The 27,850-nt window shown below is 45.0% G+C and overlaps 1 protein-coding gene across 3 annotated transcripts in view; it reads right to left on the reverse strand.

Annotated features, from left to right (window-relative positions):
• Window positions 1–27,850, reverse strand: part of USP9X (ubiquitin specific peptidase 9 X-linked) — a 2,614,063-nt gene that overhangs the window by 2,046,930 nt on the left and 539,283 nt on the right. For all 3 annotated transcript variants that reach the window (XM_069636534.1, XM_069636533.1, XM_069636535.1), the window contains exons 8-10: window positions 20,114–20,365; window positions 19,883–20,021; window positions 2,477–2,629 (exon numbers count right to left, since the gene is read on the reverse strand). In XM_069636534.1, the coding sequence (XP_069492635.1) occupies window positions 2,477–2,629; window positions 19,883–20,021; window positions 20,114–20,365 (544 nt within the window). The remainder of the gene's footprint in view (window positions 1–2,476; window positions 2,630–19,882; window positions 20,022–20,113; window positions 20,366–27,850) is intronic.

Genomic DNA, 27,850 nt, shown 5'->3' on the forward strand with positions numbered 1-27,850 from the left:
GTGGAATCATAACAGCACTGACCGACACCTCACTCACCGAAAATTTGGATGGAAGTTAACGATATTAACTTCATGTATTTTATCGTCAAATTTGATTTTAAATGTATTGAGATTTTACATGAACTTTTTTAGGGCACATTGAGTGTACTTTCTAAAATCGACAGAGGTGACCTAAGAATATTAACCTTTTAACTTTTATACCAATTTATCTTAGATTATATATGATGGAGTTATGTATTGAATGTGGAAATGTTATAATACTGTGTTGTATAAACAAAGCCATTTTTGGCTTTGCGTATACCAAACTGAATAAATACATTTAAAAAAAAAGATTGTGCCGCTATGTTGCAAGCAAAAGAAAAAAAACCTTTTTGGAAAATACATTTGGTATAAGATGTTTCTTATGGGTGTAATTTTGAGGCAACCACTCTGTTACAAATGGCATAGGGTAGGTTTACAAGATCAAATGATCAGTGTACCTGGGCAAATGATGGGAGCACCTCGCATCAACTGCAATACAGGACAGCACAAACAAAAGCACAAATACCAAAAAGGTTAGCTTTGCTAAAGCTAGTTTGAACAATACGCTGAATTAGTGTCCACTGTGACAAGGTCAGTAAACTGGCCCTATTAAGAGTAGATGGGATCTCCTCTCAGCCAGGGTGGGAGGCCTACCTGGGAGCAATTCAGAGGCAGTCCTTTCCAGAGGAAGATGGTGGCAGGTGGGAGGGCCCCATGTCCTATAGCCCGCCCCAGCATGCTGCAATGCAGTACCCATGTGCCACTCAGAATACCGCCTATATAAAATGCTTGCCAGAAAATGTTTCTTGTAGAGTCAGCAAACTTAAGAGAATCCAGAACAGCCCCAAAAGGAAAGAAGCCCTCCAGCGCCACACAAGTTCTGTCACTGGGAACAGGGGACAGGGCACAAAGTAAGCAAACCAAAACTGGAGCTGTCCACAGTATTGATTGTTCCTGCAGAGGGAACCAGAGAGACCAGCAGAGAAACCTACAGAGCAGCAAGCACAGTCGCACAACGTTAACCATCACCAGTTACGATCATAGCCGTACAACTTTCGTCAGTGGTGCACTACCACAGCCAGCGGCTCCTGCCCTAAACCACCAAGGAGTTAATAGGGCTGCAGAGTCCAACTAGACTATACCTACCCAGGAACAATAACATTGATGTCTGGGGCCATCATTCTTCTGTCGTGAGCCTGCATGGAGAAAAGGGGTGGGGCTTAAATTGCTATTTCACAATTCTGTTGATTAGGTCACAAGCCAGATGGAAACAGTGAAAGGCAACCATTGGCATTAGGAAGGGGACGTAAAAAGGACAGGATGTTATGGGTTTTTCTGGTGAGTTCAGAGGGGGTGGTGGACCAAGTGACCAGCAGGAGGAAGGAGTGGTGGATTGTCGAGGTGATTTCAGAAGGTGGTGAGGTATTGGTGAGTGAGTGCAAATGGTAATGTAGGTTGAGTGTGTGAAAGTGTGACAGGTGTGTATTAGTGTTGGGGACAGGGGGAGTAGTGTGTTTGACGGGGAGAGTAGTGTGGGGGACGGGGGAGTAGTGTGAAGAATGAAGTAGTAACATCTAAAAAGGTGGAGACAATGCCTAGAAGGTACAAAAGACGGAGGAACAGAGAAGATGAAGATGCTAGATATGGGAGGAGAAGTGCAACGAGAGGGAAAGTGAGAGTGACTGCACATCATTTCCAAAAGCCTTAGAACACTGAGGGAGCCTAGTTAGATAAGACCACATACCTTTAGGTTTATTCAGCTTGTTAGCTTACTAAGGGTGAAACGATCACCATCTACTAACCAGGACCAGAGACTCCTTGGTTCGTGAATCAGTGATTTGAGATGGCATAGCTAGAGGGCCGTAGGGCCCATTACAAATCAATAAAACAATGCTGTTCAATGAATTTCAACTTCTGCTCCACCCAGATATTTAAGACAGACAATGTAAATTGTCAATTAAAGCCCAAGGACTTTACTGAAATAAAAACAAGAAATGCAATGATTTAAACAACTAATTTTCCTTTTAAATAAAGAGGTCCGCAAAGTGCCTGGAAAACAGACAGGAAGACTCGTGACAGCAGATATATCCAATTCATTGGCTTGTTGGTATGCATTAGAATTCGGAAGCCAAGACAAACTCCTTATTTGAATCTTGCATACGAGGCCCCTCCTTATGGCAGGAAAACATTAAAAGCAGCAAGGACATATTAAAGTAAAGCGGAAGAGGATCAGTGTTTGAATAGTAGAACATGCAAAATAGCCACATTTTGGCAATGTGTTTGCAAATGGTCACGCTGTACATAAGCAACTGTATAAATCGAGACCATATGGAGTTTTGAGTCCAAATGTCACTTTCCAAGTCACATGTCAATAAAATAAGAAATTCTTGCAATTATGAACACCTAATTGGTGAAATTATGTTTAGATTTCTGAGAGAGAGCAAACGCAAATTACCTGTGCAGCCCATATGTTGTCAAGATCTTGCAAAGTGAGCGCTTTTTCTTTGATGACAAAACGTAAAATCTTCTCTAGCTTTTCTACATACTGAGGTTGATGAAGACTGTCTCGCAGCACAATTGATAAAATATTATTCTGCTGGATCCATTCCTAAATGTAAAACAAGGTAGAGACCATCATCTTTTTTAACTAAATTATGTCCAAAAACGCTTTTTAAACAAAACGGCTGATGTAAAAGAAGAAATTTTACTCACCTGTAACATTTTATTCCTCAATTTGTCGTGTTTGCTTGTCACAAACCTGTAGAGAATCTTGCAGTATTCTAATGGTGGAAACAAAGCATGTATTAAGATCGCCTGGGCTGTGGAGCACACCAACATGATCCTTGTAACTACTTAGCAGCTAAGGAATAACCTGTACAATCAGCTCTGCCTTCAGAGTTATTACTGAAGATAAAGATGAGATTTATTGTACAGTTTTTGGGGTAACCAACACAGGTTAAATCCAAAGTAAACCATGACAGCTACGTCATGTTTTTCACCACTTTCACTCTGTACTTGTTGCCTTCATGTATTCCAAAACAGAACAAAGAAAGACTAGTGTTTCAGCATAAAAAGAGGGAAAATTATGACTTCTTTTTTTTTTTATTAGTGTACGGTTTGTTACAAACCTTTATTAAAAAGAAAGTCATTTAAAAAAATAAATATCCATCAGAATAAGATAAAGTAAAATAAAAAAAGGTGAAAAAAAAAAGAAAATTATATTTAACCGAAGGCAAATAAAATGAAAGGGAGACGACTCTCTAAGTTTGGTACCGTTCTAGTCGGTTCCCATCCGATTCAGTGTTTGCAATAGCTTTATAAACTCCCACGTTACTAACGATTTGTGGCCCGAACTTAATCTTTCCCAGAATGATGAAGTACTCAACCACCAGTCATTATCCACAAATCTTGCAAACACCTTGTCCATCATTTCTCTTGCACCGTCACAGACCAGTATTATGTGTCAAGGTTTGTGGGGTGGTTTTCTCACACAACGGGCACAAATTGTTATCCTATTGTTAATTATATCTGATGACGAGAATCAACCTCTCTGACAAGAGGTTAAGGCCAAATCTGAGGTAGTCCGAGCTATATATGGCATTAGGGAAATGTTCTAGGTAACTTGACAGTTGACCTCTTGGTTTATCGTAGGGTGAAAATGACTGGTAGAGCTTAGTGCTCCGCATTTCTGTTATTTTTCGAATCCAGTCCTATTTTTTCCAAATGCTGTTTGACAGACATTGGATTTTCTATCAGATCTTTTTCAAGGCAGTCGCAGCCAGACAACATTTCCAAAGCTAAAGTTCTTTCCCTTAAATAATTATTTGAGCAGTACTCCAGCAACACTTTCATGTCCATGTATAGTGATTTCTCCTTAGTGATGATTATCTGCCTATACAGGGAAGTACCCTCCATTAAACAAGAGCTCAGACTGCAAACCCAGTCCGCACCTTAGACACGCCATAGGCAAACATGGTGTACTATTTAACAACATTTTCCATAACCTGCCTTCAAGACAACCCCAGTTCATCAGTTTAATGGCCGGATATAGGTCCACACCGTATATTGATACAGGAATTACCTTGCCAATGTAGAATTTATTCAAATGTTCCAACGAGAGCTTACAATAAACCTGGTTGAGTTATTTCATCTGGCAGCCTAGTTGTATTAGCTTGTTTTAAGGCTTTGCTTACTTGGCCCAGGAACAGAAAAGATCTTATTTCGAAGCCTAGATACGCGACTTCCTTTCCCACAAGAATCTTATGCCCAGATAGGGTCCAGTTATAGGAGGCTGTTTTTGTCTATGGTCATTTAAAAACAACCATTCTAGATTTCGCTGGATTGATCTTTAGATCATTCAAATCATGCATACCCCTCAAGAGCTTTCAGGGGTATGACCAAACAGCACGAGATCATCCGCATAGGCTACCCAACTCAATCTTCCTAGGAAGATCCGTCGACTCACTAGGCCAAGCTCACTAATGATGTACCAGATCCGCCATGTAAAGGTTGAAAAGGCAAGGGGCAAATATATAGCCCTGCCTGAACACTCCCCCTACCAGTAGGGATAGGTGCTGACAGATGGCCCTGCAAGTTCAAACTTACTCTTAAATGAGAGCAATTGTGAAGATCAACTATAATGGCCAGGAGTTGAGGCGGAAGACCCCATTGTCGGAGTTTCTGCCACAGGCAAACTCCATTTACAGTGTCAAAGGCCTGTGACAAATCAATCCATGCACCAAACAAGGGAAACCCTCTTCACCAAAGGATCTGCTAGAGGCTGTACTCGTAATTAAGCCATTTAATGGGGTTGACAAGCCACGCCTAAATCCCGTTTGGTATTCCCTCCTTTTCTCGCCATAATTTCAATTCCCTCAGTATTATACCAGCAAAGATTTTGCTATTTATATCTAGAAGGGAGATCGGGCGTTAATTTATAGGATCAGGGATGATCACTGAACTAATTACCCTGTTAAAAAGATTAAACAATATTTTTGACCACAGCCCTGAGTTTGATTTTAGAATCTGATTTGTCAGCCGGTTAGGGCCAGCTGCTCTAGAAGCAGAAGACTTCTTTATTAGGTTCTGTATGTGGTCCTGATCACAACTAAATTCCAAATGTATTTTATCCCAGAGGAAATCTGTGCCAGACATCAATGGGGCATACAAGGATGAGAAATGTGCCTGCCATGTGTCCTCAACAATTATATTGCTCTGTTTTGAGAGTAGCCCTGAGACTTAAAGAGATCAGAAATTCCTGGAATTGGCCATGCCCACTACTTGAAGCATTTGCTCTCCATCCTGCTGTCGTCACTGGTATTTATGTGATTTTGACCAATTGCTGTATTTCAAATGTGCTTTTTTTAGTTTGGCCCTATAATCATCTTTACAAAGGACTTCCTTTTTCAGCATTCTTATTTCCCTCCTTAACTCTCTTCCTGAGGCTTGTGGCCTCAAATGAATGAGTATAATTTACTTTTACCACAGGCCCCCCAGGTTTTTGGCAGGTCAATAGACCATAAAAGGTCAACAAATGTTGAGATTGTAGAAAGACAAGTTCTGATACAGTAGCATTCCCTCGTAACCTTAACAGACAGTCAACTTAGAACCACCCGCTCCAAATCTGGCCAGTAATTACCTTTATGGTGACTACTTTCATGCTATTCCACTTCAAGGCATTGGTTCCTCTCAATTCACTGTGTGGGCACAAATCTGAAATGCTTCCAAACACATGCAACAAGAATTTGTTCATACTGACGATTGTTACAGGGTCGGGTGGGCCGAGCAGGAGGAGGCAGCCAACTGCAACATAATTGAACCACATTCGCATTTCTATCCAGATGCGACGGAGGCTAAAGTTAAAAATTCCATCTTGGTGAGACACATGCCAACATTGACATTTTTATCTAGAGGCAACGCAGACTAGAGTTAGGAATTCCTAACCAACCAATCGTCCAGGTAGGGGGAGACGTGAATCCCCCCTTTCCTGAGATATGCTGCCACTACCACCATCAGCTTGGTGAAGACCCTCAGGCGGAGGTCAATCCGAGTGGCAGGACCCGAAACTGAAAATGTGAGTCGCCAACCGCGAACCTCAGGAACTTCTTGTGCTTGGGGTGAATTGTAACATGAAAGTAAGCATCCTTGAGGTCGAGAGACACCAACCAATCCTGAAGCTGAAGGGCCTGGAGGATTTGAGAGAGTGTAACCATCTTGAACTTGTCCTTCCTCAGGAGCTTGTTCAAGCCATGCAAGTCCATGATGGGTCTCAATCCCCAGTCTTTTTTCGGGATCAAAAAATATGGAGAATACCATCCCTTGTTCCTCTCCGCTACAGGCACCAGTTCTATGGCGCCTTTCTCCAGTAGGGATTTGATTTCCTGCGCAAGGAGCAGATCCAGGCTCTTCAAAGAGATTCCCTGGTGGATTGTCGGGAGGCCTCTGGCAAAAAGGAAGACAGTAGCCGTGGGCTATGATCTCCAGAACCCACACATCTGAAGTAATGGCACGCCATTGTACAAGATGCTGCGCCAGCCTACCCCCAACCGGCAAACCATGGGACATGGCCTCATGACTGAGCTGAAGCGGCAGTGCCTGAGGGCAAAGAGGCAACTGCCCGAGCAGCCTTGGCACATAGAGTACCTTGTTTGCCACCTCTGGCACTCGTACGGTGGCCCCTTTCACTTGCAGCTCCCCTCGATCTACCAAAAGGTGAGTAGTATCGAAAGGAGCCTCCCCTCCATTGCTGTCCCCTAGGCCGAAAAGGCGGAGGTTGGCGAACTGCAGCGCTCAATGACTTTGCTGCAGCTTTGGAGGTCTGCAACCTTCTCAAGGCTCTCGTCAGCCATGCTGCCAAAAAGATGGTCACCATCAAAGGGCATGATGAGAAGCAGGGCTTGTACATCAGGAGAAAACCCCCGACTTCTTCAACCAGGCAAATCTGCACATTACAGTGCTCGCCGCCATTGACCGGCTGACACAATCTGCCATGTTCACACCCGACTGAACAGATTCACACATGGCATCCTTGCCTTCCTGAACCAGAGCAAGAAAACCATCCCGTTCCACCCCTTCGGGAATATGTTCCGCCGCCAAAGACCCACAATTCCAAAGAGTGTGAGTGAAACGTGCTAAGGCACACACGGAGTTGGCTGCCTGTAAAGCCATACCCCCTGAAGAAAACACTTTCTTCGCCAAGCCATCAAAACGCTTGTCGTCCCCATCAGGAGGGATGGTAGGGTACGATGCCTGCTTTGCTGGGGCAGTAGCCGCCTGCACCACCCAACTCTACGGGTGGGGTGTGTAGTCAAGTAGCAGGGGTCGCTACTGGCTGGAAGATATTTTTTCAGCAAAGACTTGCTCACTGCCGGGATACTCTCCGGAGCAGTCCAAGTCACTGCCACCCTTCTCTGTAAAGCTATATGAAATGGCAGCACCAGGTCAGTGGGTGGACCTTGGTCAAGGATATCCATCAGGTCATCCTGCAGAAAATCCACTGGTGGCGCAGACCACCCCAAGTACTCTGTCACCCTCGACATGAGTCGCCTGTACGAAGATTCAGCATGCGTACCAAGCTCAGACCTGCCAAACTCAACCTCCCGGGAGGTATCAAGGCCACTGGCGTCGTTCAAAGACTGATGCAGGTCTTCCAACTGGCTATGCCCAAATAACAGGTGATTAGGCACCTCATCAGGAACCAAACCTTCCCTCAGACCCTTCCTCCACCTCAGAAATATAATCCAGAGGCTGGAACAAATCCCTGGAAGAGGGCACAGAAAAAGGCTCAAACACAGGCCTTACAGACTTCTTCAGGGCCTTCCTCATAGTTTCCACCGACACACGGGGTACCTCCGGTAAAGCCTCCACAAAAGGCATCGAGGGCGCCGACGGCTTCGACACAGGCCTCGAGGGCAGAGCCCCGAGCGTGTCCTTCGACGGCCTCGGCACCAATGACTTCCTCGGAGGCAGAGCCTCGAGAGAGTCCCTCGACGGACATGGTGCCGACGTCTTCTTAGACCTCACAGGATCCACCGGTCTTGAGGGAGTCGAGGACCAGGACCTGGAGCGGGCATAGCTAGAGCGATCCACCTTGTCCGAACGGGACCTCGAAGGCTCCCGATGATCGCGCCGAAGGCGTGCGAGCGGTGGCCCTAGCACGTCCCCTGCCGGCTTCTTTTGAAAGCGCGGATGGAACAGAGCCCTGCAATTGGAAAATCGCCATCATCTCCATACAAAATGCATCTCATTCCGCAGGAGAAGAATGCTTGTTGGGACAAGCAACCCGCCGACGGGCGGAGTCCTCGGACGAGGAAGGCGACCAGTGACAGCGCTTCCACGAGTGCCCCGCAGAGGAATGGCGGGACCCACACCGAGACCCCCTGGATTTACGCCGACAACGCGGAGAGTCGCCTCTCAAATCATCGGTCGAAAGCCCAGAGGATTTCGACTTTCAGGGCTTAGACACCCTACCATACAGAAAGCTTCTTGTTCCGCTCCCGCAAGGCCTTCGATGTTAACGACTGGCAATCGTCACAATCATCCGTGGCGTGGTCCTCACCGAGGCACCAGAGGCAGGCGTCGTGCGGGTCCGTCAGCGACATCTTGGAACCGCAGTCCAGACACTTCTTGAAACACGGCTGCGGGGTATAAGAAGATGAAGACATGATATCTTCACAAACAAACAAGTTCGAAGAACCGATAGAAGTACTCAGAAGAACCGAGGCGTGCCGAGATCTCCGAAGCGAACACGTTTGCGAAAAAACGGAACTGAGGCTACGGGCGTCGTGCGTCCTACTTATAACATCCGGTGACGTCGGCTCGACGGAGGCCCTCGACGACAGCATATCAATGTCATTGACGCAGGAAATTTTCTGAAGCACCGCAGCTGTGGTGATTACCGGTCATAGATGTGGAATACGTCGGAGGAACCAATCCCTTCGAAATTATCTTATGATCTTAGTAGTTCGAGATACTCAACTCACCCACGTGATAAGTAATTTGTTGGCGTAGAACAGTAAATAGTTTTGCTTAAATCTGTCCCGCACTCCAGTGTAGGGAAGAGGAAAAATACCCCCACCTAGAGGACTTTGCATGGCTAACAAAACTTTCAGGACCAACACCCCCCGAACCCCCACTTCCCTACACCCCATTAGATTGCTCCCTTCAATCAAGACAAAACCATCTCAGTGAATTCAGTTTTGTGTTTACATTTATGTTGGGCAAATGTCATACAGTTTCAAAAATCGCCCAAGGTATACACATCTGAAAAATGGGGCATCTGACTGCAGTAGCATATATAGGTAAAACATGCTTTATACGCGTGAATAATTTGGAATATATTTTTTTAATTCTTTTCATTGATTGATATATTTCATACTACTAAACAGACTGGTACATTAAGTTACAGTAATGAGTACCCTGAAGCTACGTTTTATTTTTCGCTACATTCGGAATCTAAAACTGGGCACAAATTAAACTGCACAGGACACCAACTCCAAAAAGGCTTTGAATTCCCACAAAGAGCAGACGTGAGTCTTATTTAAGATTTGGGCGAGGAGGTTGTTGACCACTAGTCTTCCAATGACTGCATGAGTGCTGATCAGGTGTTGAACAGGGCCTGTTGTAAACATTGGAGCACCAACTTAAATTTAGAGAACCCCAGGCTTTGCAGGACAGTGAGGGGACCGAGAGAAGCTGACCCTATTGCTCCAATATATCTTTAAACAAAAACTTTGAGATTTGCACTATGTACTGAGTTCAAGAACAGACCTGTATTCCTTTAATTATATGAACTTGCTATATGATCTTAAAACCGTTTTAAAAAAGAAAAACGATTAGTTTCTAAAAACGTGGACTCCACCAATGCACATATTTTAAATTTAAACATAAGGTGTCCATCCTTCTTGGGAAATCCTGTATTGTATTGGCCGAACGGTTTCAGTGGCACATGTTGGTATGGCAACTTTCTTCAGGACCTCGGACGCTGCATGGGTGAGTGAGCATCCGTACATCTGCTTTCTGGTTAAAGCAGAACAGTTGCTGTGCCTATATGGGAAGACAAAAAGGGGGGGGGCAGAAGAGACACCACAGGCATATTTATTACTGGTGTCCAATATCTTCAAATTCTTTGAAGTGTATTTTCCCTTAAAGGTTGCAGAGCTTACCACGTGTCGGGCACAGGCAAAGCCCAATCCGAAAGAAGGATAGCCTCTATGTTCGTGGCGATTAGGGGTACCTAGGCACAATCAACGAACTGTGTCAGGACGTGAAAAGGGGTGTAATATCTTGCTTAAGAAATAATTATATTCATGGGTTCAATATGGCTACATGGGGCGGGGCTTCAGCAGGGAGGATGCTACCTATCCTACTTGCAAAGAGTTGCGCTCCTTTCTCTTACCCGATTGCTTTGAACGCCTCTTAGAGATTGGGTCGGCGCAGCTGGAAAACTGTGCATGCGGTGTGCACGCCGGGAGCCACTGCTCCCTTTTTTTTGCTGCACCGCCATCTTGGAGTGTAGTCTGCCATACAGGTAGCTAATGATGTCTATCGCATACCTGTTCGTTTCTGTTGTGATACGGGCACAAATACTCTACTTGTGCCCATGGGTAATCAACGGGCACATCTCGCTGTGTGCTAGAGGCAGGATTGAATATGGCCAACATTTTTACAAAAGATTATAAAAATTGTATAATTCTATTCTGCTAACCAGTTGAAAGCTTCTGGTTCAACATAAATATTCCATTAAACGTGTATGTGACTTTTAATGGCACAATTCGCAAAAATAGCAGCTGCAATGCAGTAGACATAACCGGAGGGTTCCATTGCCATGGTAACCTGTCCCGACTTTAAAAAAACGCCTGTCGTACTGCTGCCAGGTAGCGCCTCAGTACAGCGCTCATTTGCTGTAAACGATGCTTCAAACTAGTTGGAGAGTATGCTTACTGAGTGCTAGCTTGGCGCAATTGGACCCTTATTTTGTTTTCAGCAGAATACTATAAAGAAACTGAATGAATGCATAAATGACTTGAAGGGCGCATGTAGAAGATGCTGTTTCTATTGTAACTTCTGAGACCCCAAATTGGACGTGTTCATCTATAAATGTGATCACTGGTATGCAATGGGAAGTCCCTATATTAGATGATCAGTGCCTGAAAAACTAAATACAAACTAGGAAGACTCCCTCGTAGCATCCATGGTGTGCTTCAGAGTCCAATGACGCAGAGGTTCACACCGGCACTAAAGAGGCTCCCTCGATTCTTTCGCCTCTATAAATGTTAGAAGATGTACTGCATCAAGTACATGAAAGCATTTCTTCAGCTTCAGACATTTTTTCAGGCTTGGCTGTTGGGAGCACATGAAAGTGTATTTTTTTCAACGAGAATGTTGAAGGTGACTTTTGTCAAGTCTTCCATAGGAGTGGAAGTGCGTTTCTAGTCCTGGAGCAAAATATCCTGTAATTCTAGTGCTATACCCCAAGTCATAGAGAAACCTTCAAGTACACTGTAGCCTTTGTAAGTATTCAAGGCAGAGATTGGACACAAAGTCTGGCATTTCTTTTGTAAATAGCACTTCTCTTGTCGATGGCACTATATTAATAAGTGGGCTGGTATTAGTCCACAGTATGTTTGTCATCAATGGTGCATAGTACAGAAAAGGAGGAGGCTCATAGACAAGATGTTAGTAGACTAAACATGCCCATTCGTCGACAGTGGGTGTGCACTTATCAACTCGTCCTTATCCATAGAAAGAGAAGTTTTCTCACCTCACAGACTGAGCCAGCAGCAAATTTGTAGGTTTAGGCCAATTTACCTTTTTTGATGTGAAAGGCTTCGACAACCTCTTAAGAGGAACTGAGATGACAGTGGCCTGGGAAGCATATGGTAGGACAAGGGCTCGGCCTTCAATCCTCTCTTCAGTGTTCTCATGTGAGGAAGTGATCTCCATTAGTTCTGTCCTTGAATGGATTTACTGGGGCAGTTTTGTTTGATTACACTCCCAATGAGGGGGTGAAATCTTCACTAAGGAACAAAAAGGAGTCTATACTTTTCCTTAAACTTTTATTTGGGTGGAGCCTTTTATAAATTTTAGATGCACCAGGCTTGTGAGAGAACCTCATCAGTAAATGCAGTCTCAGAGTTTCAGTTCATGAAGAGTGATTTCTTGGCAAGAGTCCCAGGTCTATCATGTGACTGGTTCAGACATAAATGTGAAGCCTGTACTTCGGTGGCCCTTCAGTAAAGAAAATCGTAAAACTGCAGTACAAAATAAAATACAGGAGGGGGGATTGTAAATGGGCAGCAGAACTCACTAAAAACCTATGTTGCAAACAGATAGGACTCCCAAGTACACTGAGGGACAAAAATAAAACCTGAACATGGTTCTCCAAGGTACCGTGCAGACTTCTGCCCCCTCATTTGTCCAGAGCAGGAAAAGATGTACTATATTATTCTAGGGCATTTATTTAAAATGAGAATTCCCAGCATGAGATGGAACTATTCAAATAACGTGCATCGACAAATGATTCAATGCTGGATATTACTTACCATTCACATAACATACAGGCACAATAGTGGACAAAATGTGATCCCCTAGGATTTAACACAAGGTAAGAGACCCAAGTATGTGTCTTACCATAGAAGAACAAGTTACTCACCAACTAACGTTCTTTCGATTGGATGTTCCTCCCACGTATTCCTCATCTTAGATATATCCTTACCTTTAGGTTTCGCCTCGGAATTTTTTTTCTCTTTCTCCAGCAGAGGGCGCTCCACTCGAGGTCACGGCGTCGATGTCCCTCGGCGGCATCCGTCGAGTATCAACGTCATCCCTCGTATAAGAGCCTCAAGCGCGCCCGTTGGCCTCAGTTCTGTTTTTCCATATAATATAGTCCATGGATCTTACTTCGTTTAAGTTATGTCTCTTTTGACCCAAGCCCTAAAAGAGTTTAGAGTGTAATACACGTAAACTGTACTGTGGGGTTAGGATGGGAGGGTCGATGAGGAATACGTGGGAGGAACATCCAATCGAAAGAACGTTACAGTTGGTAAGTAACTTGTTCTTCGAATGGATTGTGTCCTCCCACTTATTCCTCATCTTAAATAGACTCCCAAAGCAGTTTTGTCTCGGAGGTGGGAGTACAGTATCCTTTTTTAATCATGTACAGAATGTAGTACAGATTTTGCAAACAGACCTCCTTGAGAAGAAGTCGAGTCCAATGCATAATGTTTTATAAAGGAGTGCATAGATGGTCGAATGAGCTCTTAGTCCATCAGGTGGTTCTTTTCCTGCCAATCTATAGCATTCTATTATGGCTAAGATTATCCATCTGGATAAAGTTTGTTTTGTTACCGGAAGGCCCAGTTTAAGTCCAGTGTATCCCACGAAAAGTTGATCACACTGGCGAATCTTTGCAAATCTAGAGATGTAAAAACTAAGAGCTCTCCTGGGATCTAGTCTACAAAGTCTTTCCTCTTCCTTGCTTGTATGAGGGGGAGGATAAAACATAGGCAAAGTTATCTTTTGTGACAGATGAAAATCCGAAACAATTTTTGGCAGAAAAGAAGGTTTAACCTGAGGTCCGCTCGAAAGCGCCTGCAACTCACTTACCCTGCGAGCCGATGTCAATGCTACAAGAAGTATTGTTTTTAACGTAAGGAGCCTTAGTGGGCAAGAATGTAAAGGCTCAAATGGAATACATGTGAGAAATTTTAAAACTAGATTTAGATACCACACCGGAACCTGGAAAGGTACTGGGGGGGAAAGACATTTAAACCTTTTAGGAATTGAATTATCAAGGGTATTTTAAAGTAAGATTCTTCTTCAGAAGAGCGCTTAAAGATGGATAGCCCTGCTAAATATCCCTTTATTGTCCCAACCTGGAGCCCCAGATTGGCCAAATGTAACAGAAAAGATAAAATTGTGGGGATATTACACTAAAAAGGGTCCACATTCTTTTCTCTGCACCAGCTACTGAACTTGTTCCAACGACACCGATACAGAGACTTAGTTGCTGGCCTTCTGGCCGAAAGCAAAATCTCCATCACATCATCCGGAAGGTCCCAATTCTTGTATCTCAGCCTTTCAGAAGCCATGCGTTAAGGTTGAGTGCTTTGACCTCCGGATGGAGAACATGACCTTCCTGTCGCAAAAGAAGATCCTCTCTTCTTGGAAGACGTATTGGAGGGCAGATGGACATGTCGAGAAGGTCCCAGTACCACGTTCTCCTGGCCCAATCCGGAGCAATTAGGATCATGGTTTTCCCAAACTTTCTCAACCTCCTGATTACTTAAAGGATCACAGGGATTGGAGGAAACGCGTACAGTAGTTCGAACTCCCATTCCACCACAAACGCGTCCCCCAGAGCTCCTCTCAGGGGAAATTCCCTTGAGCAGTACAGTTTGCACTTCCGGTTGACCCCGGTCGCGAACAGATCTACTTGAGGGGTTCCCCAAAGGGCTAAGATCTCTTGAATGACTTCTTGAACTATCTCCCACTGATGAGACTGTGCTCTGCCTGCTCAGGGCGTCCGCTGTTGTGTTTCGCTCTCTGGCTAGATGAAGTGCCGATAGAGATCCCTTCTCGTATTGCCCAGAACCAGAGCTGCATCGCCTCTATGTACAACGATAGTGACCCTACTCACCCTCTCTTGTTGAGGTAGTACATAGCCACTGTATTGTCCGTCATTATCAGAACATTCTTTCCCCGTACAGAGGGCAGAAAGGCCTTCAGCGCTAGTCTGATTGCCCTCAACTCCAGAAGATTGATATGCAGTTTGGACTCCGATGGAGACCAACATCCGCCGATTGTCAGGTCTTTGATGTGGGCTCCCCACCCAGTGAGTGAGGCATCCGTCGCTACAGTTATCTCCGGCCATAGTTGCCAAAAAGATTCTCCTCTGAGGATATGATGTCTGCAAGCCCACCATTGTAGATCCTGTGCTACTTGGGCTGGGACCTGCAGTAGATCTGACATTTCCCCTGAGAACTGGGACCATTGCGTTCTGAGAGCCCATTGAAGAGATCTCATTATCAATCTGGCTTCTGGCACCAGGAAAATGCAGGATGCCATCAGACCGAGCAACCTGAGAAAAATCGAAGGCCGGAAGATTCTGGGCATTCTGGAATTTTATTACCATCTTCCGAATGTGGTGAATTCTCTTCGGGAGGCGAGGCTTTGCCCGAACAGGTATCCAGGACTGCTCCTATAAACTGGAGCTTCTGTGATGGTATCAGGTTTTATTTTTTTAAATTCAGAGAAAAACCTAGTTTGTGAAGGAAGTGACAAGTCTTGGACAAGTGATCCAGGGCTTGTTCTGGAGAACTTGCTCTGATCATCCAATCGTCCAGATAGGGGTAGACATGAACCTCCCCTCTTCTGAGACTCGCTGTCACCACCGCCATCAACTTGGTGACAACTCTTGGGGCGGAGGTCAACCCGAATGGCAGAACTCGAAACTAATAGTGAGAATTGCCAATCGCGAACCTCAGGTACTTTCTGTGCTTGAGATGGATTGGCACATGAAAGTAAGCATCCTGAAGGTCCAATGATACCAACCAGTCCTGTAGTTGGAGAGCCTGAAAGATCTGAGAAAGTATGACCATCTTTAATTTGTCCTTCCTTAGGAACTTGTTCAAGTTTCTCAAGTCCAAGATGGGTCTCAGTCCTCCGTCTTTCTTTGGACTAAGGAAGTATGGGAATACCAACCCTTGTTCCTCTCTGCTACAGGTTCTATTGCACCTTTCTGCAGCAGGGTTAAAACTTCCTGCAACAGGAGCGGATCCAGATGCTTGGCAGAGTTTTATTCCGGAGGATGATTCTGAGGTTTCTTTAGAAAAGGAAGGCAATAACCTTGGGATACTGTTTCCAGTGCCCAAGCATCTGAAGTAATGCCCCGCCATTCTTTCAGATGCTGTGAGATCCTGCCTCCCACCGGGGTCTTGTGGGTCAAAACCTCAGAGTGGTTTTGCGGCAGCGGCTGATGGTACAGATGCCGTTGCTGGGGCCGATCTTCCGAGGAAATTTTCTTTGACCTGCCCTCTTCCTTTTCCAATTGAGGAATAATAGCGAAAAGGATGACCCCTCCAGCAAGATGAGCCTGTGTAGGGGCGTTGCTGAGGTTGTCTTATAGCTGCACTTAGAGATTTTGCTGCCGCTTTGGAGGTGTGTAGCTTCTCCAAACTTTCATCTGCCTTGATACCGAACAACCTCGAGCCATCAAAGGGCTTATTAAGAAGTCTAGATTGCACATCAGGAGCAAACCCAGATTTTCTTAGCCACGCAGATCTGCGTAGCACTGTGCTAGTTGCCATGGACCTGCGGATACTGTCAGCTGTGTCCTGTCCTGATTGAAGGCATTCTCCCGAAGCCTCCTTTCCATCCCTTATAATAGCTACAAAGCCATCACGTTCTTTGCCTTCTGGGATGTGTTCAGCTGCCGCTGACATACAGTCCCACAGGGTATAAGAGAACCTTGCTAAAGTACAGGTTACATTAGTAGACTTCAAAGCCATACTACCCGATGTAAAGATTTACCTCGACCATGCATCCACTTTTTTATCATCCCTATCTGGAGGGATTGTAGGGTATGCAGCATTTTTTGTGGAAGTAGCTGCCTGTACTACTAAGCTTTCCGGAGATGGATGTTTACTGAGGTATTCCGGATCAGATGTACAAGGTCTATACTTTGCCACAAACCTTCTATTCACAGCCCCTATGGCTTCAGGATGTTCCCATGCAGAACTAACCCTTCTTTGTAATGCAATGTGAAAGGGTAAAATGGGGTCTGGTTGGGGTGTTCCAGATAATATATCCGTCATGTCATCATCATGATTGACTGGTGAACTCCTACCCCACCCCATAAACTCTAACTTTGCCCATGAGTCTTCTATAACACATGTCCTCTTGTTCTGATGGGTCTGGTTTGTCAGATTCATACTCTTGAGAAGTATCCAGGCCACTTGCTGTTTGCAAACATTCTTGCAAATCTTTAATTCTTGATTGAGGATCGATTAATTCCTCTGGGACAGATCCTGTACCATATATAACACCAGCAGAGGTTACGTCCTCTTGTTCTAATGAATCTCCCTCATATATGGATGACATGGTGCTGAAAAACTCACGTCGACTCAGGTTGAAAAACCTTTTCAGGCATTACAGGTCTTTCCTTCAATAGAGGTTTGGGCGTCGACGAAAGCATCGATGGCGCCGAAGTCTTAATCACTTCCTTCGATATCGTCGAAGGAACTTTCGACCATCTCGACGTAACGTCGAGGAAGCCGTGGAAACCATCGAAGGAACCTTCGTGGTCTTCGAGCGCGAGCTCGACGTAGCTTCCTTCGAGTGAGTTGTCGACTAGAGGAGCTTCGAAGTCTTCGACAGCGTTGATGTCGACTTCGATGGTGTATGATCTTTCGACGCCATCGCACCGAAAGATCTGTCTTACGAGGTGAACGAGAAGAATCTCTCAATGACGTTCCCAACGTCTTTTTATGAGGCTTTCTTGTTTTGGACCTTCCTCTGTCACATTTTCCGTGACCAGGAGCATGGTCTTCTTTAGCTATTTTTGAGGGGGTCTGGGCCGCGTTCTCAAATTTTTTTTAACATGGATGCTCGAAAGGCTTCCCTTTTTCTAGGAGAGTCATGTTTGGATGGGCATGTTACACCCTATTCCGAAGATGTCGAAGAGGATGAAGGAGATCGATGCAGTCTTTTCTTCGCCTTCTTAGAAGACGAAGAAGGAAATTTCCTTGATCTACTTCTCGAATGTCTTTTATGCTGAGATTTCGAAGACTCGGCCGAGTCTTTCTTTTTTAAAGTAGGCTTCGATAAACCCTCCCCCATCGCCAGTTTACCTCTATGCTCTATTAAGGCTTTGTGGGACATCGACTGGCACGAACCACAGTCTTCCAATCGGTGTCGGGGGCCGAGGCACCATAGACAGTTCTTATGTGGATCCATCAAATACATTTTCTTTCCACATCTTAGGCATTTTTTAAAGCCTGTCTTCCGCGTGGAAGGGTTGGAAGACGACGTCGCTTTTTGTCACGAAATACTGAAGCGCCGTTTTACTCGATCCGAAGCGAAGCTAACGGAAAAACGGAACTGAGGCCAACGGGCGCGCTCGAGGCTCTTATACGAGGGATGACGTCGATACTCGACGGATGCCGCCGAGGGACATCGACGCCGCGACCTCGCGTGGAGCGCCCTCTGCTGGAGAAAGAGAAAATAAATTCTGAGGCGAAACCTAAAGGTAAGGATATATCCAAGATGAGGAATACGTGGGAGGACACAATCCATTCGAAGCTAGGATATTAACATTATTCAGCTTACTTAAGTGGTGTACCAGATTTACCATTCTATTTGTTGATTGAAAATAAACCCAGCTCTATATTCAAAACATACCCAATTAATGTGTCATTCTGTAAGCAAGCCAAACCTATGTGGTTTGAAATGGTTTGCATTTGTGGATCCATGTGGGCATTACTAAAAGTGTGGATATTTAAAAGCAAGCCAACTCTGTACATGTGGCTTTGTATGTATCCATCTAAATATTAATCGAGGTGATGTGGGGGGAGGTGGGGTTGAAGCAATGGCATTTAGGAGTAATACTCAAAACAAGAATAAATATATGTAATGGAGCAGACGAGTGTAAAGTCAATTTTTTAAAACTTTTTTGGGCAAAGAACCGTTGCTATAGTAGTCATAGCGTGACCACAGCTCAAAAGCAGTGGCAGGCTGTACAGCAGAATTAGAGTCGCGTTAACAGGCAAAAGTGTTGGGGGGTGGGGACAGACATTATCACAGTACTCTGTGCGTACACAAAATAATTAACACTGTAGCATTGGGTTGCATATAGTGACTCTGTGGCTGTTGAGCCTCAGTCACGGTAATGTCAAGGTGCGACATATAGCCAGGTTTTCAACTCTTTATGGAACATGGAGGGAGCGAGCATTCTGGACTACGACTGGCATGGAATTCCACAGAAGCAAAGCATAGCAGAAGAATGACAATTTCTCAGTGTTCTCCTTGCAGGCCTGTCTAGTCAGTAGTCTGGCAGTGGCTCTATTGCACGTATGTTGCAATCCACCCGAGGCATTTAACTGGGTCGCCAGTTACGGTGGTGTGCAGACCGAGGTAACCTTATAGGTGATGCAGGCTTTTTTAACAGCATCCTAGCTGGTAAGGGTAACCAATTTAACTTTTGTGTGGTGGGGGATTATGTGGTTGAACTTCCATGCACCGATGACTAAGTGTGTTGCTGCTTGGTGTGTCATATTAAGGGGAGCCAGCTGTGCGGCTTGGGGCCTTGCTAGTAAAGCAGTTCCCCCATCTATACAAGATATTACAGAGTCTCACAACTGTTCAGAAGTCCCGGGGCAACAGGAACAGTTTGATCTAGCTAATAAAGGTGATTGGATGCTTGGCTGTTTGTTTATCTAGGTTTATCACATATTTATCTATGTGTTGCTGAAAGAATGGGTTGATGTGCAATGAATCCAAGAGATTTTGGTGAGTTGGGGTAAATCTGGCTAAGCGCATACCGTCCAGACACTATTGAGTGGGAGCCTTCATGGATGGGAGGGCAGAGGAGAAAGTTGTGTTTCAAGCAGGCTCCTGACATCTGTGTTTCAATGGTAGCAAGGTTTGCTAAGAGGCAGGCAAGGTCCCGGGGTTGCTAACATTTAGGTATATCAGGATGTCATGCACCTATTGGTATATTAAGATGTTGGGAGTCAAGAAGGAGTGTGCTAAGAGGATCCATGAACAGACTGATTAGAAAAAAAAAAGGACCCACATGGATGTGCCATATCAATCAGGTTAATCAGCAGCTATAATGTATTTTTAATGATGCTCAAGCACTTACTGCCATACGTTCAGCTGTGAGCCACTCCTCCTCCTCTGGATTCCCATGCCGGTGTGTATAGTAGGAGACGCTAGATATGACCTTATTAACTTCATTTAGTGCATTCATTTTACCATTGAAAGAAGAAATTTGTAACAACCTGCAAGAATAAGGGAAAACAAATGGATATCAAAACCACACAAAACACTTGGCCATTAACTTATACAAGGTGGTGGGTGGTTTATATCTTACCTAAGTATCATTTTCAATCTAAAGATTTCTAAACTTTTAACAGTTTCTTCTTGTCCTGGCACTCTAGACGCTAGGTTCTTCAGCGATTTGATTATCATTGAAAGTGCATCGTTTTTGGCTTCATTCTTGGCTTCCTTTTTCAGTTCATCATCGGTTAAATTTTCTAGAAACTGGGGAACCATTTCTACAATTGGAACGAAGTACTTCTTTACTGCATGCAACGTTAGAAAATCATAACATTGTCCAAAAGGCCTAAAAAAGATAAAATAAAATTAAGTTACCCGATGTTTCCAAGTTCAATTACTCGCGCATAAAGCATTATTTCTGTATTTTTATATTATACTACATACACTGGATTAAAGTCAAGGTGGTGGTCAATGTCAATAAAACAGTGCAAAACGACAAGTGCAGAAGCATTATTTTCCATTAACACCTTCACTAAATACCCAAGGAAAATGATATTCCGACAGTGAAAGGGTTAAATCAAGCATTGAATGAACTCCTAGCCATATACAATGCAAGAGACATCAAATGGTGTAAACATACTAATGTTTTTGCGATATGTATGCTCAACACGCTTTGTGTCTAGTAGGTGTAAATGTGAATTTTAACTCTAAACCACCAATTGACAATCATACCAGTTTTGAATAATAAGCACATATAATCTAAATGGGACAATGCAGATTGTCGTAAAAAGCACAAAACTGCTTTGTCAATTGCAGTAAACTTGGGAAAATCTCAAAACCATCAATGTGACATCGGGCTGCATACAAAATGAATACCACAGGGATGAAAATAACAGTGTGCCATTTAGGTCCTCTTTGAAGGTTTGAAGGCTGGACAAGCCTGGCAAGTTAAACAAACAGCAGGAACTATCTTGGACTGCCGAGGCCTTCGGGTGCCATAAACAACATACATATGTGACATTAACACAGTCAGGGAAGGTTTGGTTTTGTTTTTTCAAAACCAGGTTGTATTGGTTGATGAAATACAATATTAAACCAAAGGATGAGAACTGGTTGCATTTCAGTTACCAATCAACGTTTGAACCCTTACAGCTGTTCACCCTTGTGGTACCTGCTCCCCTTGCTCCACATTAATATCACTGCACGGGGATACTGTTGGGGAGAATTCTAATTTCTGTGCTAATTCCATTCAACCTTAGTAACCACCCCTCCAAGCGCTTTTGCTGCACTTTAGGGCTCTTAACTTTTATACTGGAGTGAGTGAGACCTTTTTCTCACTCTCATGTGTTTTTGATCTGATTTGGACTCTGGGGTTACTTAACTCTTGTCTGTAGCATGCATCATCTCACCTGAGACCTGCAGTAGCTGCTTCTTACAGAGTTGATTTCAGCTCTGACCCCGCTTGTGGCCCAACAGTGATTCCTTACAAATTCTCCAACTTTGTGCAAGACGTTTGTAACAAAGTGCCTCATATCCATAGACATTGTTCAATTCAACTTTGGCTGTCCTGGCTCCCTGCAGACTCTTCTGACCCATAGACTTTGACTCCAACTGTCCCTCACAGGTGGAGCATAAGTCTTCCTTGTACTGCTGAGAAACATCTTATCTAGACTTCATTGGGATATTGCAAAGTGCTCACATGCTCTGGGAACCTGTTAAAATGTTTCCTTCCCTGGCCTTTTCCTTTTTCACAATCTCAGAATGTATTAAGTACCAAAAGGTGATCTAGAAAGACCAATACTGCCTAGTGACTGAAGTCACCCCAGGATGTTGCAAATGTATTGACAGCATCTCTAACAAGTATCTACTTGCTTACTCTAAATCTGAGAAAGTGGTAGGAAGTGTATTTTGATTTTTGCATATTGTCCTTTTTAAAGAAGGCTCATTTAGAACTAACCGTTAAATAATTATTTTACTACAAAACCTTGAGTGCAAGTGTTATTTGGATACTTGTATGGGCGTATTTCGATGCTATAGCTCTAATTTACCCCTCTTGAGATAGGTCTGGCTGGTCAGTCACTCTACCAACTTGTGTAGTACAGACCTATACCAATAGGTGGGTTACCCAATACCAAGAGGACGAGACTGGTCTAGTCTTCCACAGGGTTCCTGCATACAATCTTGCCTAAGATACAAATTCAAGTTGCAAGCTACTAGCAAGATATAAAAAGTCACTCCCCACTTCCATTCAATACATAAACACAGCACACAATTTCGTACAATAACACCAGCCAATGCAACCAGGACAAAGCAGAAGTCTGTTTTTCAGGAATGGGGGGTCAGTGAATGAAAAAATAAAATAAAAAAAAGAAAAATAAAGAAAAATGAAAGTTGCTTATTCCAGTGGATAGATAATTCCAGCAGGGTCCCCTTTACCACAGTGAATGGAATTGTTAAAAATTATCCAAAAATTACTTCCCGATTTGTGTGGAAGCAGGGTGGACTATCTATTGTTCATGGAACATGGTGTACAGCTCTTCAGACAACAGACAAAAGACAAAAGAGCTTGCTCACCCATTTTACTGATGTGATATGCGACAGTCACTTAAAGACCCTTCTGTGGCACTGAGGGGTTCTGGAGACCAGTGATAGTAATCAGCGAGGTGAAAAGCTACTTGAGGCGTTATGTGGGGATGGTGGGTGTGGGGGCAAACACCCCAGAGCCCATCCAAACTCAAGATTCCCTCTGTGTGCCCTAGGTCCTCCATTGTGCAACTCTGTATGTAGGACAGCTTAAACTCTCCTGCATGGAAGGTGATAAAAAGGGTCCCCCTTCGCTCAATCTGCATGGCATCCAGATACCAGCCTATGTCAGAGGCTTCACCTCATCACCCACTTTTATCACAAAATCGTAATGCCCATCTCCTGGCACCTAAAAGCAGGTCACAGCTTTTCACCACCAACGTATACATGAGGTGAGCGCAAACATAACCACATGCTAGTAACCCATAACCACAGATGACACACTTGCCAGTCTCCACATGCATACACTGATTTAGACACAAGATACAATTCTGAAGGCCCACTTCAACGTCCCACCTGGAAAATAAGAATTATGCAGCAAGTCATCTGAGAAGCCCTCCCCAAACCCCCAGACTTCCCACGAAACAAAGCATTGTCCAGCTGCTACAGGTCCCCGCTCCCCAACTTATTGGCTCATAATTTCCAATCAACCGCCAGGAAGCACTCTGATCCTGCGGCAGAAGAGAATGCAAAAGGAAATGCATCATCAACTAAAATGGTGAGGTACCATTTGCAAAATGTTCTATGTGATGTACGGGAGGCATGGTTTCACAAGTATGAAAGTGACAAGTGGGACAAGTTTCAAAACCTTTATTCAATTTTCAGGGTTTGCCCTATAGCTATGATCAGAGTAGTGTCTACCATCAAATAAAAAAAAAAACAGTCCTAGTCAGTCTCTGTCAAATCAAGATTGCCTATACTAACAAAACCTAATACCTGCCGCATCTCTTATATAAAAAGTGGGTAAAGGGGAATGTGTATGCAAATGAAAATCAGTGTTATAACAATGGATCTGTAATGGCCGAGTCAGCACTCCCCACGCTGGACAGCATTGAGTAAGGCGGCCCCCCATAGACAGGATGACACTCTGGCTCAGGCTCTCAAAACAAAGGAAGTTCAAAATGTGGATCGAAGACCGTCTGGCCTTCCACGTTAAAGTCCCTTTTCCAGTGTTCCAAAAGTTCTTTCACAGTTCAACAAATAATTCACGTAGGTCTCCCTCACTCGGCCTCTGACCCTTTCCTGATGTCGAAGACTTTCGAAAGTGCAAGCCTTTTACTATAGACCGCCACAGGACCACTTCGACTTTCCCTTCAGCTCACACTCGAGTGTTATTTGCCCCAGTGTCTCTTGGTCTGGGTAGTTCAGTATCATAAGCACAAGTTCAATAGTCATCTTTTCACTTCCCCTTTGGCTGGTGTTAATCTTGACCATTGCGCATTTCAGAGTTCATTTTCTTTGCCACTTTATAACAAAACCATTTCCCATTTCGCAGAGACTTTCGAGTGGGCTACTTCCTTTCGCCGGACCACTCTGCTACTCTATTACTGGCTTTTCTCTGTAGCCGTTTCCTCTAACTACAAGTTCCACAATGCAAGAGTCACTTGCCACAGTTATCACTTGAAATGTCACAAACTGGGCTCTCTCCCATTGCGCACAAGAACGCACCGGTTCTTTCTCATCAGTTTTTGCCTGGATTAGGTGGGTCCTCCGGTGCTAGTCTTGCTCCTCCCCAACAACGTTGTTCACCCGGGAGGAAACCAGGCAGCCTCCAGGCACCCGTGTGTGGGAGAACTAAAAATTCAATGTACAGGGGAGAAGAGAAGAGATTAGAAGCCTCCACGCTTTGCCTCTACCTCTACTGCCTAGCAGACCTTGTCGGGAGCACCTGCTTTGCTCCACACCCGCCTCTCCACCAGTCAGTCCTGTGCTGAGAAGGATCTGTGGTTCTGCCCTCTGCTCTTTCAATGCACGTAGCTTTCCCAAATTCAATTTGCAGCCATTCAGGAAGGGCTGTCCTTTCTCGTGCCCAGCCTTGCTCTCAGACTTCTCAGTGGCTCCTCAGTAGTGCCTGGATCACTCTTGATTTATGGAAATGTATGTCTTTGGACTTCATGTCACAGAATGCAACAGTGAGTTTTGCTCCTATTTTGCCAACTTCGCCAAATGGCATCCAGGACGTTTTGGGAGCTGCAGGATAGGATATCTTTCTGATGTCAGGGTCTTCCAACCTGCCCCAAAGAGGCCTGGGCTTGATTGTCTCGCCCAGGGGAGGAGCTCTGGCTTCAGCACTGCCAGGTAGCCCCAGCTGCCCTTTGTTTGACTCCCTGGAGTCAGAGCTCCATCGCCATACTGGGGACTTCCCTGTACTCACAGGCTCAGTGTTGGGGTAGTCCTTCTCCCCAGGGTCCTTCAGGGTTCCTTCTGCTCTGGCTTGTCGTTCTTGGTCTCTGTGGTTCCTCCAGCATCCCCCATCTCGCTTAAAGTGTGCCTGTGTGCTCTGTCTTTTATACTGTCTGGGAGCCTCAACAGGTTTCAGGTGGGAATGATTGTTAAGGGGGGCCTGACCTTGCCTGGCCTCATTACAGGGACAAAATGGGGACTGCCCATCGAATCCCTGGTGCATAATTTCTTTGGGGTAATCCTCACATGGTATTTTTACAAAGGTAGCGGGCGCCCCTCTCTCGCAAGAACAGACATGATAACCTGTTCAGTGGTTATTAACCACTTGAGAGTTCGCAGCCACTGCTTTTACTCACTGTGCCTTTCACAGATGGGAAATATCCATTTGCATATCAGTCTTTGTCCTGCCCAGGGGCAGTCCAGCACCAAAATACAATGGCAACTCCAATCTGAACGAGAGTACCACCAGCAACCCCATACACGTGTTTCACCCTTGTTGGGGATCATCAGTGAGGTGAGGCTGATGCCTCTCTAAGCACAGTGAGAGGGAGACCACGTCTGGTTGCCCCCAGGAGACCTAGGGTTACCAATCCCAGGTTCCTTAAAAAATATTTTTACAAAGGTAGCGGGCGCCCCTCTCTCGCAAGAACAGACATGATAACCTGTTCAGTGGTTATTAACCACTTGAGAGTTCGCAGCCACTGCTTTTACTCACTGTGCCTTTCACAGATGGGAAATATCCATTTGCATATCAGTCTTTGTCCTGCCCAGGGGCAGTCCAGCACCGAAATACAATGGCAACTCCAATCTGAACGAGAGTACCACCAGCAACCCCATACACGTGTTTCACCCTTGTTGGGGATCATCAGTGAGGTGAAGCTGATGCCTCTCTAAGCACAGCAAGCGGTTAATAACCACTGAACAGGTTATCAGGCCTTGTTCTGTCGAGAGAGGGGCGCCCGCTACCTTTGCAAACTAAATTTCAAGGAACCTGGGATTGGTAACCCTAGGTCTCCTGGGGGCAACCAGACGTGGTCTCCCTCTCACTGTGCTTAGAGAGGCATCAGCTTCACCTCACTGATGATCCCCAACAAGGGTGAAACACGTGTATGGGGTTGCTGGTGGTACTCTCGTTCAGGTTGGAATTGCCATTGCATTTCGGTGCTGGACTGCCCCTGGGCAGGACAAAGACTGATATGCAAATGGATATTTCCCATCTGTGAAAGGCACAGTGAGTAAAAGCAGTGGCTGCGAACTCTCAAGTGGTTAATAACCACTGAACAGGTTATCAGGCCTTGTTCTGTCGAGAGAGGGGCGCCCGCTACCTTTGCAAACTAATCCTCACATGGTATTTGTAGTGTTCCTGGATAATTATGTGAAAATTGGGAGAAATGTCAGGTCGGGAGGATAGATGTATGGTAGTGGATAAATGGGTTTTGGTTTCCCATAAAGCTCTCGCCTTCCTTCCTTTAAGGGAACGTGCTGGGGTAGGATGGGACTTGGTTTAGAAAATCCCCTGAAGACTGAGGGGATGTCGGATAGGGGTGTGCTGGAAAGGGGCTGGGGGATAACACATCTCTCCCGAGGGCACTCCTCCTGCAGTCCACAAGGACACCCTGCCCAGGTGATCCTTTATCTTTTGTCCACCCCCAGGGTTGGGATTCAGGAGCAATGCCCATCCCTGGTCACCTGAACAAAGGATCCCCGGGACCTACAAGTGAGAACACCCTCAGGTTTCTCAGTGATAACATGCAATAAATCCTGCTCTTAAACTATTTCTGGATGCAAAACTTCACACTTTCTAGGACTGGGATAGTTTACTGATCGCACTCCAGTCCAAGACTTTTTGTGGAAACTAGAGAAGAGTTTGGCCCAGCGGGGAGACCTTTGGCTGGTGGGTTATAAACATACAGTAACAAAAGCCCAAAGCAAGGAAGGAAAAACACTTATTGGAAGGGCTGTGCACAAGGTACCATCAAACCCCAAGGCATGGGGTGGAGAACAAATTAATGCTGGTCAAAGAAACATTTTACCACCTCGTCATGAGTGACCAGTGGCTAAAGGGTGATAATGCAGGTGAGAATGGCACAGCCAATCCGGAATATAGTGAAAATGACTTGTCGGTAGGAGAATTTAATAAGCAAGCTGAGTGGTGTAATCATGAACCTGGGAGTAAGTCAAGGAAAGCGGCTGGATACTAAGCCATGAGATCATGCTACCCTAGTAGTAGTCCTAATTTCGCAAGGAATTTCCCTTGATTCTCAAAGTTATCCGAGGAAATAAACAATTCTGATGATACTCACCTGCTTCAGGGAATTTCAATGTTATGTTCCCTTGATCTGTACTGGGACGAGTATGAGATTTCCAATATTAGTTATTTGTCCCCCTCCTCCCTCCCAGGTCTCCCGTCTTCACAGTTAACTTTGGTTGGTAGGGATAGCGTCACCGGGGTTGCAGTCTCTCCGGGTCTTTTCTTGTTCTCGTCAGGTTGGCTTCTGCTATTTCCTTCGGGGTCTTCGTCTCTGTACTGCCGTACTCGAAGCTACTCTGGTTCTGTGGGGATAGAGTGGTCTCGGCATAGTTTCCAGGAGCCATGTTCCACCACTCAGTCCTTGCAATCACGTCACCACTCTCCATCTTACGCTTTACCAAGTTACTGGGACGCAGTGCCTACGACTACTCGTCTCTCTACAGTTGCTGCGAAAAGCAGCGCATCTCTCAGTTTCCTGGTTTCTCTCCAGTACACAGCATCGAGCAGTCAGCCTCCCTGCATAGCTGGCGTGTGAGCCCTTTAGCTTGTGGGTTTCTCTTGATCATCACTAGACCACCCCCCCACACCAAATAC

The sequence above is a fragment of the Ambystoma mexicanum genome, chromosome 7p (genome assembly GCF_040938575.1).
Source record: "Ambystoma mexicanum isolate Mex_15411 chromosome 7p, UKY_AmexF1_1, whole genome shotgun sequence".
NCBI lineage: Eukaryota > Metazoa > Chordata > Amphibia > Caudata > Ambystomatidae > Ambystoma > Ambystoma mexicanum.